Genomic DNA, 18,013 nt, shown 5'->3' with positions numbered 1-18,013 from the left:
AATGATGGCTTCTGGAAATCTGCAATTATTCAGCTGTTCTCCTGGACTCTCCCAAGAGTCCCTGGCCTCCCAGAAAAAATGTTAGTTTGCTGAAAGACATTTTCCCAAGTTTCCCAGTTTCTCTTTGAAAAATGGAAGAAGTCTTAGGTCATCTTGATTTCAAGTAGTGGTAATCACATTGTTTCATTTGAAATACTTGAATAGCTCTTTCATAGCAGTTGCTGTATTGTGCCAAATGGAGCAGGCTGAGGTTCAACCTATTTGCTAGTCTTCTGATAGAATACACTTGGTAGTCCCTCTAGTATAATGCTGTCAGCTTGTTTTGTTTTGTTTTGGTTTTTTTTGGTATGGATTTTTTGGTTGGGTTTTTTATATTTTTGTTCTTGTCAATGAACCTTTCTCAAATTGCATGGACATATTGTGCCAGTGGCTTCTTGGCAATACTGAAGTTTTTTAATTGAAATTCTTTTTTTTCTGTGTGGGATACTATTACACCCCTTTGCAAGGCAAAGGAATTTATTGAAGTTGACTGTGAAATTGGATAATCTCAGATTGCATATTCTTAGTCTATATTCAGCAATGTTGGAGGAAAGCATATTACAAAGGACAGGCTTTGTAGCAAGAAAAGCAGATAGAGAAGATGAAAATGCACTGTGTGGGGAAATGGGGGATGAGAATTTGGCTCTACTTTATCTTACACTTCTACATATGTCCTGTTTACTGTAGATTCTGTAACCTAGTATGCCTCTTCTATCTGCTGTCTGTATTACTTACACCACATTGCTTTTGGATTTGGCATTTGCTGTTATTTTGTTTTACAACACTTCTTTCACAGCCATAGCCCTTCAGTGATGGGTGAAATGATGTGTGGTACATCTTGAAATGATTCCATCACTTCCCTTAAGCAGCTTCTTACAGAGAGGAAAAAATATCTCTTGTTCCTGTTTGTGAAAACTAATTTGAATATTCCTTTATTAAATGATTTTTTCTTCCTGCTTAGTTAGCTGGTGACATGTCACAAGTCATCAGTACCCATCAATACATGGGAAAAATTACTGGAAGTGGAAGTAATTTAGTAAGGGACAAAGGATCTTCCTAGAGGGAGCATGAGGGAGAAGTGAATGAGGAAGAATATTTGGCAGCAGGTATCAGTGAGGGCAGGAGGAGGAGAAGCATCTGTAGCATAAGGAGGAGGAAGGGGAAGAACTAAACAAGATGAAAACCACCCAGCCTCCATCTCTGAGTGAACCCCCAGCCAAGGAAATGGTTTCAGTGACGGCCCTGCTTCAGCTGCAGTCCCAGCCCATGACAAGCAGTTAAGTTTAGCACATTGTTCCTTGTTACAGTTTTTTATGGAGATTGGTTTTATTATGTAATCTCATTTTATTCTATACAGTTCAAATTCCACGTCTATGAGTAGCAGTTCAAATTTTCCTTATTTAATTGTATTTGATGACAATTAACTGTGATCTTGCACCTCCTAATAATAGAATCATTCAGGTTAGAAGACATCTCTGGAAGTCTCCTAGCTCAGCCCCTGCTTTAGATTCTAAATATTGCTGCAGGACATTGTTTCTTTCAGTTCTTAATTCCTGCAGGTTCTTTTATTGTTTGGATATTTGATACATAGTTTGTTTGTTTTGTTTTATTTTATTGTTTTATTTGTTTTTATTTTTCCCAATGCTGAATTTAGGAATAAGGCACTTTTCTGGAATAAGCTGCACAGAAAGCACTGGAAAGAATCCGATATTTGGGCCAGAAACTTAATTAAATTCAGGCCACTATACTTGAGATACATGAAAAATTACTCTTCTTCAAATTAGTTTCTTACCATGCTCATTTCACAGAAGCCCTGGACAATTTTTATATCATTTTCAAGAAGCAGATGTGTGGTGGAGTTTTGTTCGGGTTTGTTTCTTTCTTTTTTCCTATTAAGATCTAAACAAATAAAGTCCTATAAGGCCTCTTTGTCTGCAACAAAAGCTGAATGCTATATGTTCGTTCACTGGATGCAAAACAGGCAAGTACTTCCCAGTACTTGTGTGAAGCACTTAATGTTGCCTAAATGCAAGCTTGTTCTATGCTGCTAAAAAAGAATTACCATTCTGACAGAAGTTTTGATTTTCTTTCAGATAGGATTTCCTTAAATGCTAATTTAAAAATAATAAAATAGAGAGGAAGTGTCATTATTTTTGATCCAAAATTAGGCAGGGAGTTGAAGGTATTTGACAATTTACATTTATTATACAATTGATCATTCCTATGTATATGCTATAAAGCTTAATCAACAACACTCACTATACCTGTGCTTTTGAACAAAAAGAGTAATTTGTAGGAATACTACATTGTCATCCTCTATCATTGTCATTTTCCCCTATATCAGGTCATTTTACCATTCGTCTTTCAGCTTATTAAATGGAAGTAGTGATCAGGCAGGGAAATTTTATTAGAAAATATTAGAAAATTCTGACTGGGCCATATTATACTGCTTTGAATTTCAGTCTTGTATCAAAAACCTTAAGTGAATAAAAGTCTTTCTCAACTTCATCTGTACTGTATCAATTTTAAGTCAATTTTAAGGCAAAGTAGTAAAAAATGGATTTTTAAAAAATCCTGTCACAGTGCTGACAGAAGGCACTGAGTCTATTCTCATATGTAGAAATATGGTGATACATGGTTTTTTCATAAGAATCTTTAATACTCAATATATTCTATCTGTACACAGTAATTTTCATGCAGACATTCTTACAATTCTGGTGAGAAACCTTTTTGTTTAGCTGTCATAGAATTTTTTTTTTCATGAATTAATTATTTAGGTTTGTTTTAATATAGTATATAGGATTAAACTGCACTTTTTGGTTTTTTTCCTCTTAACCTGAATATCAGTGTCTATCTCTGGTGGAAACTTATTTGTTCTTTGTAGTCTCAGAAATGAAAAATATCATCAAATGCATAAAATCATCAAAGACTCTTAAAATTCGATTGTCAAGCAATCAATAGCTTCTCAATTATTTAGTAGCCTCCTACTAAAATGCTGAATAAAATTGAGGTAACAAAGTTCAGCAAGCTGAACTGAAATTCATAGGAATGGGAATATAGTGCCAGTCAAGGCTCCTTATAGGAGCAGTGTAGCATTGCTCACAGCAGCAGTTTGTGTGTGTGTGTGTGTATATAAAATATGTGTATTTTGTGTGTGTGTATATATATAGTATGATAAGGTGCATCAAACATACATGCATGTTTTTTTAAAAAATTATTTCTAATTCTTAAATAAATTCCCATTGATAAAATACCTTTTTTTGGGTGTATCATCTATTTACAGCTTTCTGTGCTGTGTTCCATGTCCAGGTTCCATAGCGCCTGGAGCACGGCCTTGGTGGCCCAAATTTCCTCCTCTCTCTAAAGGCTTGTGGGGTTCTCTGTGTGTTGTGCAGTGTTTGTGGCACCTACATATTTCTACCTCCATATTTTCTTAAAGAAGGATAAAAGTTGTTTAAATTCACAGTCTGGAAACATGTTTTTGTTATGTTTCTTTGGTATAAACATTTCTGTTGTACTCACTTAACTGAATGGGCTTAAACAGGTAATTGAATTTTCAGATATGTAATTTGTCAGCTTTGTTTAAATCAGTCAGTTGGAGCCCTTTTTATTTCCTCCCAAATATAAGCTAAGGTGCTTAATGTTGTTAAGTGGAGCCATGGTAGTACCTGATTTGAGTGCTCGTACGCTCCAAAAAGAAGTGAGACAAGCATAGGCACTGAAATATGACAGCTGAAGGGATTAACTAAATTTCTTGTCTTATGGTTTTCCTTTAGGAATGGTTTGTGGAAACTTTTGCCTTGAATATTGTTGCTGAAGTGCTGCCATTTTCTTACAATGATAACGCCTGTTTCTAAAGCTGAATTATTATTTGCTTGCAATTAAATGCAAACTAGTAAACTAATGATCTCATTTTACATTGGCCATTCTGAATTTCCTTGTGTAGTATCCCATCCTTATGTTTCAGTTGATTGTTGATTTAGATAGACTGTGTAGTTTGTGTGCCATCAGTATACCATAGTGTAGAAAATAGAAACTAAACAATGATTGGAAAGGGTTTGTTTATGAGATAATCTATTTCACTGATGTGTTTATGTGGTCCTGGAAAACTAGTTTTCCTGCTACTCTGCTGTTGATATATTATTTAATGTGTAAGTATTTTTTTTTTCCTTGCATCATGGTGACACAATTTAGGTAAAGCTCATTATAACAGAGAGTCTTTTTGTTTCCATTGAAAAGGACTTTTCATCTATTTTGAGAAAACAATAATATTTATTTATTATTTTTTTTTAATCAATAGAGAAAATGAGGTACTGAAAGTGCAGCTTAAGAAGTATGTAGGAGCTGTCCAGATGCTCAGAAGAGAAGGTCAAACAGTGGAAGGTAAGGATAAAATGAAGGCCTGAAAAGAATCCATGCACAGGGTTTGTTTTATTGTATGCTGCCACTGAGGGAGTAATATCTCCCAAAAGTGAAAATAATATATTCAATATATTCTCCTTTTTAGAAAAATAGTGATATGGATTTTTATACTCATTTTTACAGATAATTTTCTGGTAGCTGAGGTGGTCTTACCTTTTTCAATCAGAAATTTTCCAGAAAAAGCTTTCAGATGAAAATTTAACTTAAATAAAAACCTGCGAATTAATGTGAAATTTGAATATAAAAATAAACGTCGTATCTCTAGATTATACTGTTGTTTTGGAGATCAGTGTTTGCAGACTGTTTGAAATAGACTCTGTACTGAGTAGTAATGAGCAGATTTTATATCTGAAAGAAAATGAGCCAAGTTATCAGCAGTTTTACCTGTTTGTCTTCTGTGGTCTGTGATAGAAGCATCCATGAAGGGCTGAATTGAGATTCTGAATCCTTTCCTGGTGGGATCTGGATTCCCACTGGTTACAGAAGGTGTTCAGAGAGCTGAGGAGGAATTTCAGAAATTGGCACCATCTGTTTAATCCTTTTAAACTGTGAATATTTTGGTCATATAAGTGGCTGCATGAATGAATATTACTGTTCTTAAGGGTTAGCCACTGTACTTATGTGGAGTTTCAAAGCTTCATTCATCCCTAAAAGGATATTTGTTAGTGAGAACACATGTTTTTACTTCCGACTTTGCTGGAGTGTAGTGATTCATATTAAGAATTATTCACGAAAACCATGGCTTAGACTTCCTATAATAGCAGAAATTATCCTTCATTAGGTAGTGACAGTTTCCATGATGAGTATAATTATAGGAAAAGGAAAAAAAATAATATTCCTAGGCTAGCTCTATTCCACCATGTTAAAATTATGCAGATTAGTGAGTGATAAGAATAGAAACTGAGTAGGATGGTCAGATTTTATAGATGAAATAGGGGAATGGAACAGTACCAACATTTCTAAAAATGAACGCATGTATGCTTTATGCTGGAGAGATATTTAATCAATCCACAGTAATTTTCTGTAATATTTATCACTAGAGACCAGAATAAATTTCAGCTACATTTAGTATTTGTAATAAATTTTTCTTACATTCTAGCTTCACATGTTGAATTTATATAAAACTAAATTTTTTCCCTTATCTGCCATTGAAAATTTAGGTGAAGTTTTAGTAGTACTGGGGTCTCTGACTCAAAGTACATAAGCATGTAAATAATCCCTGAGTACTAGCTGCAAAAAACGAATGAAACAAAAGGAGTTTGTTCCTTTTACCAGAATTATAGAAACTATTGCACCCATGGTTTGTATACGTAATGAGTAATTTTAATTATAATTAATCTTCTGAATGGTATGAAAACAGAAGTCTTAAATGCATTGTAGACTTTAAAATACAGATTTTCTGTGACTCTCTTTTGAAAGAGTCAGAATAAATTTGGCTTCTGCTGTTATTTTTATCACTATAAATAATGAAGTCTACATGTTTGCTACAATAATCAGATCAAATGCTATTGAGTATGGCTTTTAAATAGTTTCCTAAAATAATAAATGAAACTCAGCTTGATACTTTGCCTTGTGGAGACTTAAAAAGGCCAAAAAACTCCACTCAGCAAATGTGATTATAAATAAATTACCCAAAAATCAGAACTATCAGCTTTCAAAATGAATGATCACTGCTGTAGCCTGAGAAGTTGGATATTGGTATTTAAATATTTAATAAATGAGCATCTTGATTTCTCAGCCATCAGCAGGAGTTGGCTCTGTACCATTTTTTAAACCTGCTTAGATAGAATATTTATATAAAAATGCTGATCTTAAAATTCTGGCTGAAGAACTTGCAGCAACATTTTCAAGAAAAAGATCTTAATATAGCTTTCAAATTCACTTAAATAATAATAAACTTCTAAATTCTTCCTCAAAGCAAAAATCAGTTCCCAGCCTCAATAATATTTAGCCAGTTAAATTATGGTCTCTCCATTTACCTTATAGTGGTTGTATATGTAGTTCAGATATTGAAGAATAGTGAAAGCATTTCTTCATCTTCTATTAGGGCTTTACTTTTATTTGTTAAATTGTTTTCTTAGAAATTCATGAGCTATGAGGAAAAGTTGAATTGGATTCCGTGTGACTTGGAGGAGACTTAGGACTTGAAGTGATCTTCAAATACGTAAATGATAGCTAGGAACAGGAATAGAATATTTTGTAGTTTTCATTCACTACAGATAAAAGAAGTAATGGGCTGACATGGCAGGTGAAGGAAGTTCGATTAGCTATCAGGAAAAACTTTGTGAGAAGAATAGTTAAATTTAAATAGGTTGTGCAAGGAGACATGATATCTCCCTTCCTGGAAGTTTTTAGGAAGAAATTAGACAGTTAACTGTCAGGAATGGAATAACTCCATCTGATTCTGCTTGATGCAAAATCACGAAATACTGGATGAAATATGGAATGCTCATTTTCAGCCCTATTTTCTGTAATTTCTATGATATGTAAGCAGTCTGTGCAAATAATATAAAATTATATTTTGGAAGCCAAGTTAAAAAAAAAAAAAAGGCTTAAAACAGAAGTGTAAGTTTAGTTTTAGAAGACTTTGGTCAGGAATTGCAGGTAATACATGTATTAGACAGCTGTAGTCAAAGAACAGCCCGATGCTTTTGGTTTACTTTTTTTACTGTTAAGATTGCAGTCTAAATATTTCTTACAAAAAAAGGTCCCTGCAGAATCTGTATTTTACTACTTGTAATAGTGTTTAATATTATGATCTGTAAAGATATTTTTAATAACTGTTTCTTACAGAGCTAATGTTTCTAAACAGGGTGTCGTGGACATTTATGGAATTTAACTTCTTAATTTGAGGTTTGTCTTTGTTACAGTTCTGCCAAACATTTGGAGCACTGATGGTGAATTTACAATTCCAGAGCAAAAGCAAGTAGAAGACAATGAGGAACTGGCCAGCTCTTACGAAAGGAAATTGATTGAGGTAAAGTTTACACTGCACAGATTTTATGGAATTGTAATTGTAAAACAAAGCTTGAAGCTTAACTAAGCTTCTTTGCTTAGTTGTTATTTTTTTTCTTCAGGTATGTAAAAGATAAATCTGATTTTTTTCCTTCAAAAATAAAAAATCTCAGATGATTAAGAATACTTTTCCTAACAGGGGTACACTTTTATATGCTGATATTAAAATGAAGATTTTAATAGAGAAGCAAGTTCCTTCAGGTTTTAACTGCTGGTGATGAAGTTGAAACCATCACAGACAATAGATTTGAGGTTTTGTTTAAGTTACAGTACATCATTACAGGCATGGCTGTGTTGGCAGTTGAGATTTATTTAAGATGAGGACACAGTGAAATCTGTAGCTTTTTCTGTACTTTCATGCTGGTTTCTGATTGCAAATCATGTTTCATTTTTGTATTGCTTGTTGAATACTGCTGCAAGAAAATGGCTGATAGAAGATACAGCTTCTGTTGATATGACCATGTTAAAGGCAAGATTTACTTTTAAGATTAATGTAAAATTCATTAAATGAAAAAAAAGATAAATTAGGGTTTCATCCTAAATTTGAATACAAATTATTTTCAAGACAGAAGTAATGAAATTTAATATCTAATATCCATATCTGCTATTAAATATTAAAAGAACATTTTTATAAAAAGTAAAACAATTCTCTATGTCTTTCTCTTGCCCCAAATGCCCTGAAATTGGATACCCACATTAACTGATTAACATGAAGATGACTAAAAATGCAGGTCATGGATCAAAGAGCTTCATACAGTTCTTCTAAAACATTCATACTTGGTTATCCTTTTCTCATAGGACCATGTGAAACTAATTCTCTCCCTAATGCTTACCTTTGGTTGAGTTCTTCTGACTCCTTTCCTCTGTTCTGTACCTATCAAGAGAATACCTTAATTAAGAACACAGGTAAAATCTCTCCCTGCTGTTGAAGCCTCCTTACTTGTACCAGGTTTGTTCTGTGTGCTCAGGAGTTTCTTACTGACACTTGTGGGTTTTTGGAAGTGTCAGTGGAGACACAGCCCTGGCTGTAACCACAAGAAAAGCTTTCTTGCCAGTGATACTGAGAAGAGGGGGGCTGCATCTGTTTCACTTATTAGTCTCCAACAATATCTTCACAAGCTCCAAACAGGACATAACCCCTGTGATAACCCTTCTTTAATGCTCTGAGTGTGGCAAGCTCTGTCAGTCTCAGCAAACACTGGTATGACTGGACACAACTGACAAAAACTGGAAATTATTGCTAACATGAATAGGAAACTCATTAAATGTGCACAGCTGCCAGTTTATTTTGGGATGAAAACTTCAGCTTATTTTCTATTTGTTGGTTTTGAGGAAACCTGACTTGTGCCTACCTTGTGTAGTGAGAGTAGAAAACCAACCAAGCAGAAATCCACGCAACAAAACAAAATCAATTTCTGAAAATGAACTGTGAGCTTCTTCTCCCCCCTTCAGTCCTGGAACCAGTCTTAAAGGTGCAGAACTTAATATCCAGCATAAACAGAACAGACCACTGGGGATACGATACAAGCATCAGAAAGTCACCCTAGGACACAAGCCCAAACCAAAGCAGCTCAATGCCAACCCTGTTCCTAAGTGCTATTTCAGTCTGTCTTGGACCAAATGCATTGTTTGCAGATGGAAATACTGAGAATAGATAATGGAAGTTTTGAAACAGGTGGCAAAGTTTGAGTATTTTATGGATGTATCAGTAGATTTTTTGGAACCATCTCTGCCATTTTGAGTTTTACTGTTTTTCACCTGTAGAAAAATGGAGTTGTTAATAGGATGCCTGCTCTGTTTTGCAGCCCTTTGGCCTTGCTTCTTTTGAGAAAAAGATGTATAAGAACATAGATATTTGAAAAGGAGACCTTCTCATGGAAAAAAATACATCCATGATTCTGCTAAGAGCAAAAGGAAGCAACTTCCAGTTCTGTCTAGAGTTTCTTGTGAAACATGTGGTGTTTTGTGACTGTTGGGGGAAAAATGCCTATACCTGACAAAAAGTTATTAATTCAAATGTGGCTTGTGCAAAAACTTTGATGAAGTCTTAGTTGCAAACAATATTAAAAGAAGTCTTGGGTTCTACTAAAACATTGTGAGAAAATTACTATTTTTTTATTGTTGCAAGTTTTTATTTATTTTATGTTTATAGAATTTGTCTAGAAGTATGTCCTTCCAAGATAGAATGTATTATTAGATGCTCAGTGAAACAGTCCTAACCTAAGTTAACTGATTGGTCCTTTGCTGTGAAACATGAAGTGATATTTCCTTTGTCATTTCTCTGTAGACTGCTCTCAAGTGTGGTGATGCTGGGCAGTGTACCTGCAGTACTCTCAGGCACTTAGGTTTTCTTTTGACAACTCTAAAGAATTCTCTTAGTGAGGAGCCTCAAGTGTTTACTTTAGCCTCACTTCACCTTCATGAGAAGGGCTTGGGTGCTTTAAACTGTTTTCTTGTATAGGAAGGAGCAAATCTAAATGATCCTCTGTCCAAAGGAAACCTACCTTATTTATATATTATTTTTTTGCTTTAAGCATATTCTTATGAAGAAAAACAGCTGTGAAGATGATTGAAGTCCCAGCAGGGAAATTTATTGCTTAAGCTTCATTGTGGATTGAGTGAAGGAAGATGTGACTGTATGAAAATGTAACTGGAAGGATATAATTATAAGGAGACCACTTTGTTTTAGCACACTTTGATGCAGGAAAAAATTAAAGGAACTTAAATTAATATTGTCATTCATTGCTCCTTTTGATTTGCAGTGATGGTAGTGCATTTTTCTTTGACAAGGAGAGGTATTGAAGTAAGTTAATTGCTAATAAGTGTTACCTGCCAGTTGTCCTTTTGATAATATAGAACAAGTGATTTGGTGTTTTATTTGCTGTTAAATTTCCTTTTTATTATTTAACTTTGCTAGGGATACCTATAAATTTTTGCATTACTTGTAGTGTTTTGAGAGAGTTGTTGAATTTGCATATTAATTGAGTCTGCAAGTAGAAAGTTATTTCAAGGACATCAAATCAGAGAGAGACAAAATAGTCACATATCAGTCTGGATTTTGTTCTTCTGATAGGCCCTGAAAAATCAAACATGTTTTCAAATATGCAAACTACTGAGATTTGTATCCACTCATAAATTTTGGTATTGCTTTTGATAACCAGCAGTATTGCAGCTTTTCTCTGTGAATACGCAGCTGGTTGTGTGCTGTATCTCTGCTGCACCTGAAATGCAGGGAAGTTCTGCCTTACAGCCCAGACTCTGCAATTAACAGTGGCCTGTTAATATTAACCTGGTATTCTTAAATGTTTCACCACCCACTTTAAATTGGAATTAGTGGTTAAGCTAGTATGGAAAATGAGTTATCTAGAGTTAATAGTATTACATTATTGTTTTTGGTGTAGTTTAGCTCTTTTTTGCATATATGTTACAGTGATGAATTACTAGATTTGAAGGACCCCCTCTTATATAAAAAAAAAAAAATGGAAAAGAATGCTTGAAGTTCAATTTGAGAGAATTATTTTTATTTTTTATTTATAATCAGTGATGTCAGATCCTGGCATGTCAAATTGAAGCTGCTTTTTTCTGTTTGCTTAGATTCTGTGAAGGATGCAGGTTTGTGTGGAACAAAGCACAAAATTAAAAGCAGGCACCAAATTAAACTGAATTCAACTGCTTTATTTTGGGGAACTTCCCTGGGGAAGAGGGAGAAGGCAGAGTAATTCAAGAAAAGGAAATTATGAATTTCACAGATAGTAATGAACTGCTTCCAGAAGGGAAACTATGAACTCTTAAGAGATTTGGCAGTAGTTCAAGTCCCTGTGCTATTGTTGAGGTGACTGGATTGAAATTCATGTTGTTCAGCTGTGCTTTCATGCTGTTACCCTGCTGCCTGGATGGGAGTATGAGCAGGAGGAGGCATTCCAAGAGGTGTTCTAACTGAGGAACAGGTTTAACCATGCTGCTGGGGCAGCCCACTGGAAGGGGCCCAGCAATGCCCACTGTGTTCATCTGACTGCTGGAACTTTCCATCCTCCTCACTCTCCCAGCCCCAGGCACTCTCAGAACATCCTGCATCACTTGCTGCTCTCATGACTTAAAATGCAGAGCACAGCCACAGCCACACTTGGCGTTCAAAGAGGCCACTCTGTTTACCTGAGAGCACAACCTGTGACTCAGCCTGACTCTGGTATAGACTCCTCTGACCTCTCACAGATTTGCCTGGAGTGATTGACTTCTAGCTCCAATCCTATTAAAATTCCCAACTAAGAGTGAAGAGTACATCACTTATGAATTATTGACAAAGTTTAATGCAGTTTGTGCATTTTGCAGTACTCCCAGTTCAAAATATTGTGATTAGTTTGTACCTGGTGAGTGCTGCATTCCTCGAAGAATTAAACTAAGAACAGAAGTCAATGAGTGTTTTATTAGAATCATTTGTCATGATTTCGAGTGATAGGAATAAAATTTGACATGAAGTTGTATTTTGTCCTGTTCAATCCAATATCAAAACTACATTTCAAGGCATGAGTCAAAATTATAGCAATGTCTGTTTGTAATGATTGTTCAAACTAATGCATTAGCAATACTTGGAGAGTATGGTAAAAAGAAATTGATATACGTGTAAGAAATTACATAGTGGGATTTTTTTTTTTCCCAATTCATAACATAATTATCCCTTGGCTTTACTTTTCAGGTGGCTGAAATGCATGGGGAGCTGATTGAATTCAATGAGAGGCTGCACCGTGCTCTGATGGCCAAGGAAGCTCTGGTGTTCCAGATGAGACAAGAACTAATTGATCTGAGAGGGCCAGTGAGTGTTTGGTTATTGCATTATAGAATATCCCTCTGGAATAGGCTCAAACATTGCTACTCATGATGAAATATCTATTAGCTTGTAAGAAATAACAGATCTTTGAAGAATTTGCTTTACACAATTCTTTTCCTCTTAACTATTCTAGATTATGCTTTACATTTTATATTTTCCTTATAAAGGAAAGAAGATACCCTTTTATGTTTATTCTAGCTATAAAGTAGGGTAAAAAGCTATTTCTGTTTCAGTTCTAAATGCTCTTGCAATCTGGTTTTCTAACAACTGCGCTGCTTCCTTTGATTCTGCAGGCATTAGTCCATCATTGCATCGTTATGAACTTTTGTACTTACATAATGTTTTATAAGAGCACAGCTGAAATAAAATGCTCATGTGTCCCTCCCCTAATGGAATATTGGTTGTAAAAGAAAGTGATCAGTAGGTTTTATGTGCTTTGCATTTTCCCATAAATTGCTTATACACACAGAATATTTTGTTTTTGCATCCTGTGCTCAAAAAGCCCTAATAATGGTGCTCTATCATGCATTTTCTATCTCTTTCAAGATTATAGGCTTTTATGACCCCCAACTCATTTCTTTACAAAACTGTAGCAAATTCTAATATAAAGGACTCACAAGGGTGATATGTTCACAATCCTCTTGCAGGATTTTGTTTTTCTTTTATTGCTTGTCAGTCATAGTTTTTATTGGCATTTGTAAAATTGAATGTTGAATTGTAATTTCTTTATAATAGTATGCTTTCTTAATTGAAAACATAACAGCCACTGTGTGGAAATTATTTCTGTTTTGTAAATATAGGTCCCTGGAGATTTGAGCCAAACATCTGAAGATCAGAGTTTGTCAGATTTTGAAATGTAAGTTTCATAATTCACCAATTTTTCTCTTCATACTGTCTCTGGGAAAGGAAAATAAGCAAACAGATTCAATAATTTGCTTTTCCTATATTATTTCCAATAACTGCATTCTTAGCTGTGGTGTCCATGTCCCAGTGTAGTTAATAATGCTGAACTCTAGGAGTTAAGATTTAGGAAGATTGCCTTAGAGTGCTTTTTAAGTGCCCTAGGTCTTGGTATTCTGCCAAAGCACCAAGAAGTTACTGGTTTTAGTGCTTTGGGTTTGATGGGTGCTGGTTGCTATTCATCATGTGATGGATTTCCTCATTTTAACAGAATAGCTCCTAATCAATGCTTACAAAAAACCCCAAAACTGCCACAAACAACCCACCCCATTCTAGAGTGTTGTGATTTGGATTTTTGCCTTTAGTAGTCAAACTAATGAATCTTGCTTTTGTGGATGAGGGGTTGAAAATGTAGCTGATATGTTTGAATCATAGAAATCAGGAGATGGATAACAAAGAGTGGATAGGAATGGCTTCTGCATAATTGTGCACTGTTCTTCTGTTGTTTAATGAATTTTACCTGAGGTTTGTGGCTGAGAATGTTGAATTTGTTGCGGTGAATAATTTTTACTGCAAGTGTATAATGAAATGTTGTCAAATGCATGCTGTGAAAAAAACACCCAAATCCCAGAAAACCTGCAGAAGGAATTGTTTCAGTTGGGTTAATTTTAGGGAACATTTTTAGATTCAGAACATGTAAAAAGTTCACGCAGAACTCCATTTTTCTGTTACTTAATTTGAAGTGATAAGTTGCTTTGTTGATAACTTTGATCATTATCTAAATCATTGCATGTAGTTGCTTTGCAATTCTTACACATAAATATGATTCCTTATTTTAAGTTTTTCTCGGTCCTCTTCAGATCAAATCGTGCTCTTATTAATGTTTGGATTCCCTCAGTCTTTCTACGTGGAAAAGCTGCCAATGCATTCCATGTTTATCAGGTAAGTGAGCCAGCCTAACAGGGATTTTCTGTGTAAGTTTCTGACTGAAATAGCACATTTTAATAATTTAAAGCTCTTTGTACAATCTCATTAGAAATCAGCTAATGAGCAGCAGCAGTAACTTCATATATATTCATCCACAGGATTGTGTTGATTATTCAAATAGCATATTTTGAGGGTTGTCTTTTAGGAGTTTAATACTTTAAAAGCATGCTACTAAGATGACTGCATTGCTCAGGGAGTGTAACAATTCAATAGTAATCACTAACAGCTTCTTCAATGTGCATGTACATGTTTTACTTCAGTTTTGGGGATAACAGTGACCAGAAACATTGCTTGACAGACAGACAGATGTGGTTTACTGTAGTAGCTCACTTGAAAACATCTTGAATAATGAAACAGTCCTTCCCTGAGTGTTATTGAACGTGTTCACATTGTGTTCTGCCTCGGGCAGGTCTGAATTCAGGGGCCTGTGCTCCAGCCTGACTTGTAGTTGAAGCATTGAAATTTTATTGTGTTCTTTGATTCCTGAATTCTTGGTTTCAGAGCAGTGACACCCTCCATGCATAGAATGGCAAGGTGAACTTCAAATACTCTCTAATGTGCTGTCCTAGGCTGTTTGTATTTCTTTATTTGTGGATTGTTAGCAGCTGCAAAATTTCTCCACTTTTGTTTCAGCCACATGTACTTAGTTCTGAACAAGATTGCTGAAGCTTGTTAACATGCCTCTCACTCAGAATGATGTTTTTTTGCAGAATTTTGAATCATTTATGAAGTGTTGGCAGGTAGTTGAAAAATATAGGAAAACACCCACCTTTTGGCCAGTAAAAGACAATGAAAAATAAGACTTGAGCTAATGGAAAGAAAAGCCACCAGGATGGGAACAGTTAGTAATTTGTTCAAAAGCATTGAAAAATCATTCAAATTGAGATGCACAGGTGTGTGAAAACCTAACTTGTTGACAAGTGTAATTATTGTTGTCTTTCTGGCTTCCACGTATTTCTCCACTCTGCTGTTACTGGCTGCACATTCGCAAACCCAGACACAGGTCTACCAATGCAGAAATTCTTAAAAGCATCAAATCTCACCCCACTAGTTACTCTAATGATGCTGCAGTTCCATGTACACTAGAAGAGCTCTGTGTTCTACTGCTTCTTTCCTAAGTTGCTCTGTGTTGTTTTTCATCCTCCTTGAGCAGGGGGGATGGACCAGATGGCCCACTGTAGTCCCTTCCACATCACCTTCCCCATTCTGTGAATTCTTTGAAGAATTTAATGTATTTTTAATTTTACTTGTAACTTGGTATCTAATGAGGTTACTAAAGGGTTCAGTATTTGTCATGCAGTTTGACTGAGCATCACTGTACAAGTGGGATTGTGAAAGCCTGCGAAATATGCAGAATTCACATATGAATATGTTCTGCACATTCAGAAGGAAAAATGTTGATATAAATTAAGCTTCCCAGTTTGTAAGAGGTTCAGAACTTTACCCAAAAATTTAGAAGTGAGTAGAGTTAGATTTTGCTTGTCTTTAATGGAAAATAAAAAACTTGTAGTTGAAGGCTTAGCCTCTTGAGAACAGGAAAAAAAGGAAGGAAAATATTTCCAAAAGATTGAAAATTCTAAGTCTACAAAATGACAATTTTAAGAATTTCACCAGGTTTTTATGTCTACAGTTTAAATTTCTAATATTGGGTATTCATAGTGTGCAAAATTCTGTTTATTGGTATATTTGAAAAATGTACAAGTTCTTCTGAATATGTTTCATTCATTATCTTTTCACACTATCAGTTTACAGATTTTTTTTTTATGTGAAAAGTTAAATATAGCTGTCTAGAACGTAGAATGTAGTCAGACTAGTTTGTCTTCAGCTACAGAACAGCACTGGATATTATAGAATTCTTCCAGTGAACAATTGAAATTTGTCTTTTCATAGTTGAGAGAAAAAGCAAGCAGGAATTACCTGTAGAAGTGACTTTGAACTTCTATAATTCTTGTTAAACTTTGATCATGGCGCTCTTTCCTTATGGAAGAACACATGAATATCATTCCTGCCAGTTTTTGGTCTCATTAACAGGAGTGTCACTGCCCCAGTGCATATGAAGAAGAATATTTTCCCAAATAGACTCATACAACTGTTATGAAACATTTGAAGTGAGTGCCACCTCTCTGATCAATTATATAGTCATGTGCTTTCTGAATATATATTTTACATTTTATGGTGACCAGGAAAGCATTAATTCGGAAAACTTTAGAACAGGTTCAATAACAGCACTGTGCACTTATCTTATTAAATCTCTGCTTAACATTAAACATGTGCTGCTGATTACAAAGAATTTGATTCAGTGTTGAAATTGTGGAAGAGGTTATTTACCAGGCTACCAGTATGCCTTGAACAGACCTAGACAGTGAGTCCAATTAGGATAAATGATTGAGCTCATTTCTGAGAGTCCTTTTATTCATAATAACCATTATTTTTATTGCCTTATCATTTATTTCTCCAATGGCAGAAAATTAAAATGCATGTATAACTCTTCTAATCAGCTGCATGAGAAAGGACTTGTGGTATATCAACAGAAAGGAAAGTAGCAATATTGCAGAATGTTGGTGTGAGTGAGATTATTACCAATATCTTTTGGAGTTCGCATTTCTCTGGGAGAACTTGGGTGAACAGATGTAAAAACTGACTCTTGGCTGTGCTGGTTAATGCTGAGAAAAAGATATCAAATGAACTTTGGAGAAAGCTAAAGTGTGCCAGCTGGAACAGGCAAAGTTTGAAATTTTGTTTGTGTTAAGCATGAATTTTAAATATGCTAAATACTTACAACTGTACTTAAAGCTGATTAGACATTAACCCTCAGGTGCTTAACCTGACTGAAAATCAGATCATACATGTGATACTATCAAGGTAAGATGTTGCTACTAAATGAGGGTGCTACAAAAGGGCATGAGCCTTGGTCATTGCTTTTCCAAAGGCAGTTCATGTGAGTGTATTTCTGAGATAGCTTGATCTCTTCTATATTTTCTATTATTAGAAAGCTAAAGAGATTGTCCTTCTCTCCCCTCCTCTGATGAGCCACCTTGTTAACCTTTGCTGATTTAGAATTGTGTATCTCTAGAGCACTTCACTTGATGGAGAGAGCAGGACTGTGCCAGGGTTACTTGCTCTGTCCCACTTACACTGCACTTTAGAATTGTTGTGCCTCTTCTGTCCCTTTCTGCTTATAAATAGGTATTTTGTAGCAGAAAATAAACTGCTGTGTACATATCACTTGCCTTGAAAATGACCAGAAGAGGGTGGAAACAATTGCAGAGCATCTCAAGTAGTTTGGAAAATTATGAACCTATCAGTTCCACAGTGTCTGTTATCTGTTTTCATGAACTTAAAAAACCTTTTGAAGAATTTAAGAATTAGGAGAAATAAATATGGATTGCTGTGCCTCTCTGAAATCAATGCCAATTTTGCACTCGTGCTTCTTAAACCAGGAAAAGAAATTTATGACATGTTAATCTGCATATCAGGAAGGCCTGACCTGGACAGAGTAAGAATAGACTCCTGCAGGAGTTTTCTTATTGTGCTTGCTTTTTTAAATTTAATTTTATGTTTTTAAATTTAATGTAGATTTGTAATGCTGTTTTGAAGGGCATTTCAAAGTATTTCTCTTTGTGCCACGTTAACATCTGTTTCAGATGTTCAAAATCAATGCATTTTTCATCCTTAAAGAAACACCAGATACTGCTCTTCAGTAAATACAGCAGGAAAAGTTTCCAGCACCAGCATACCTGTCACATAGCTTCAACCATCAAATAGTTTCTTTAATTTCTGTTACGGATTAAGGATTCTGGACAAGCTCAGAAATAAGACTGTGGT

At 35.1% G+C, this 18,013-nt stretch overlaps 1 protein-coding gene across 3 annotated transcripts in view; it reads left to right on the top strand.

Annotated features, from left to right (window-relative positions):
* The window catches only part of SNX29 (sorting nexin 29), a 97,679-nt gene that overhangs the window by 29,007 nt on the left and 50,659 nt on the right, over window positions 1-18,013 (top strand). For all 3 annotated transcript variants that reach the window (XM_058849897.1, XM_058849900.1, XM_058849898.1), the window contains exons 14-18: window positions 4,340-4,422; window positions 7,332-7,438; window positions 12,170-12,286; window positions 13,102-13,157; window positions 14,062-14,143. In XM_058849897.1, coding sequence (XP_058705880.1) covers window positions 4,340-4,422; window positions 7,332-7,438; window positions 12,170-12,286; window positions 13,102-13,157; window positions 14,062-14,143 — 445 coding nt within the window. The remainder of the gene's footprint in view (window positions 1-4,339; window positions 4,423-7,331; window positions 7,439-12,169; window positions 12,287-13,101; window positions 13,158-14,061; window positions 14,144-18,013) is intronic.

Source organism: Poecile atricapillus, chromosome 14 (assembly GCF_030490865.1).
Source record: "Poecile atricapillus isolate bPoeAtr1 chromosome 14, bPoeAtr1.hap1, whole genome shotgun sequence".
Taxonomy (NCBI): Eukaryota; Metazoa; Chordata; class Aves; order Passeriformes; family Paridae; genus Poecile; species Poecile atricapillus.
This window is presented reverse-complemented; position numbering and strand designations above follow the sequence as displayed.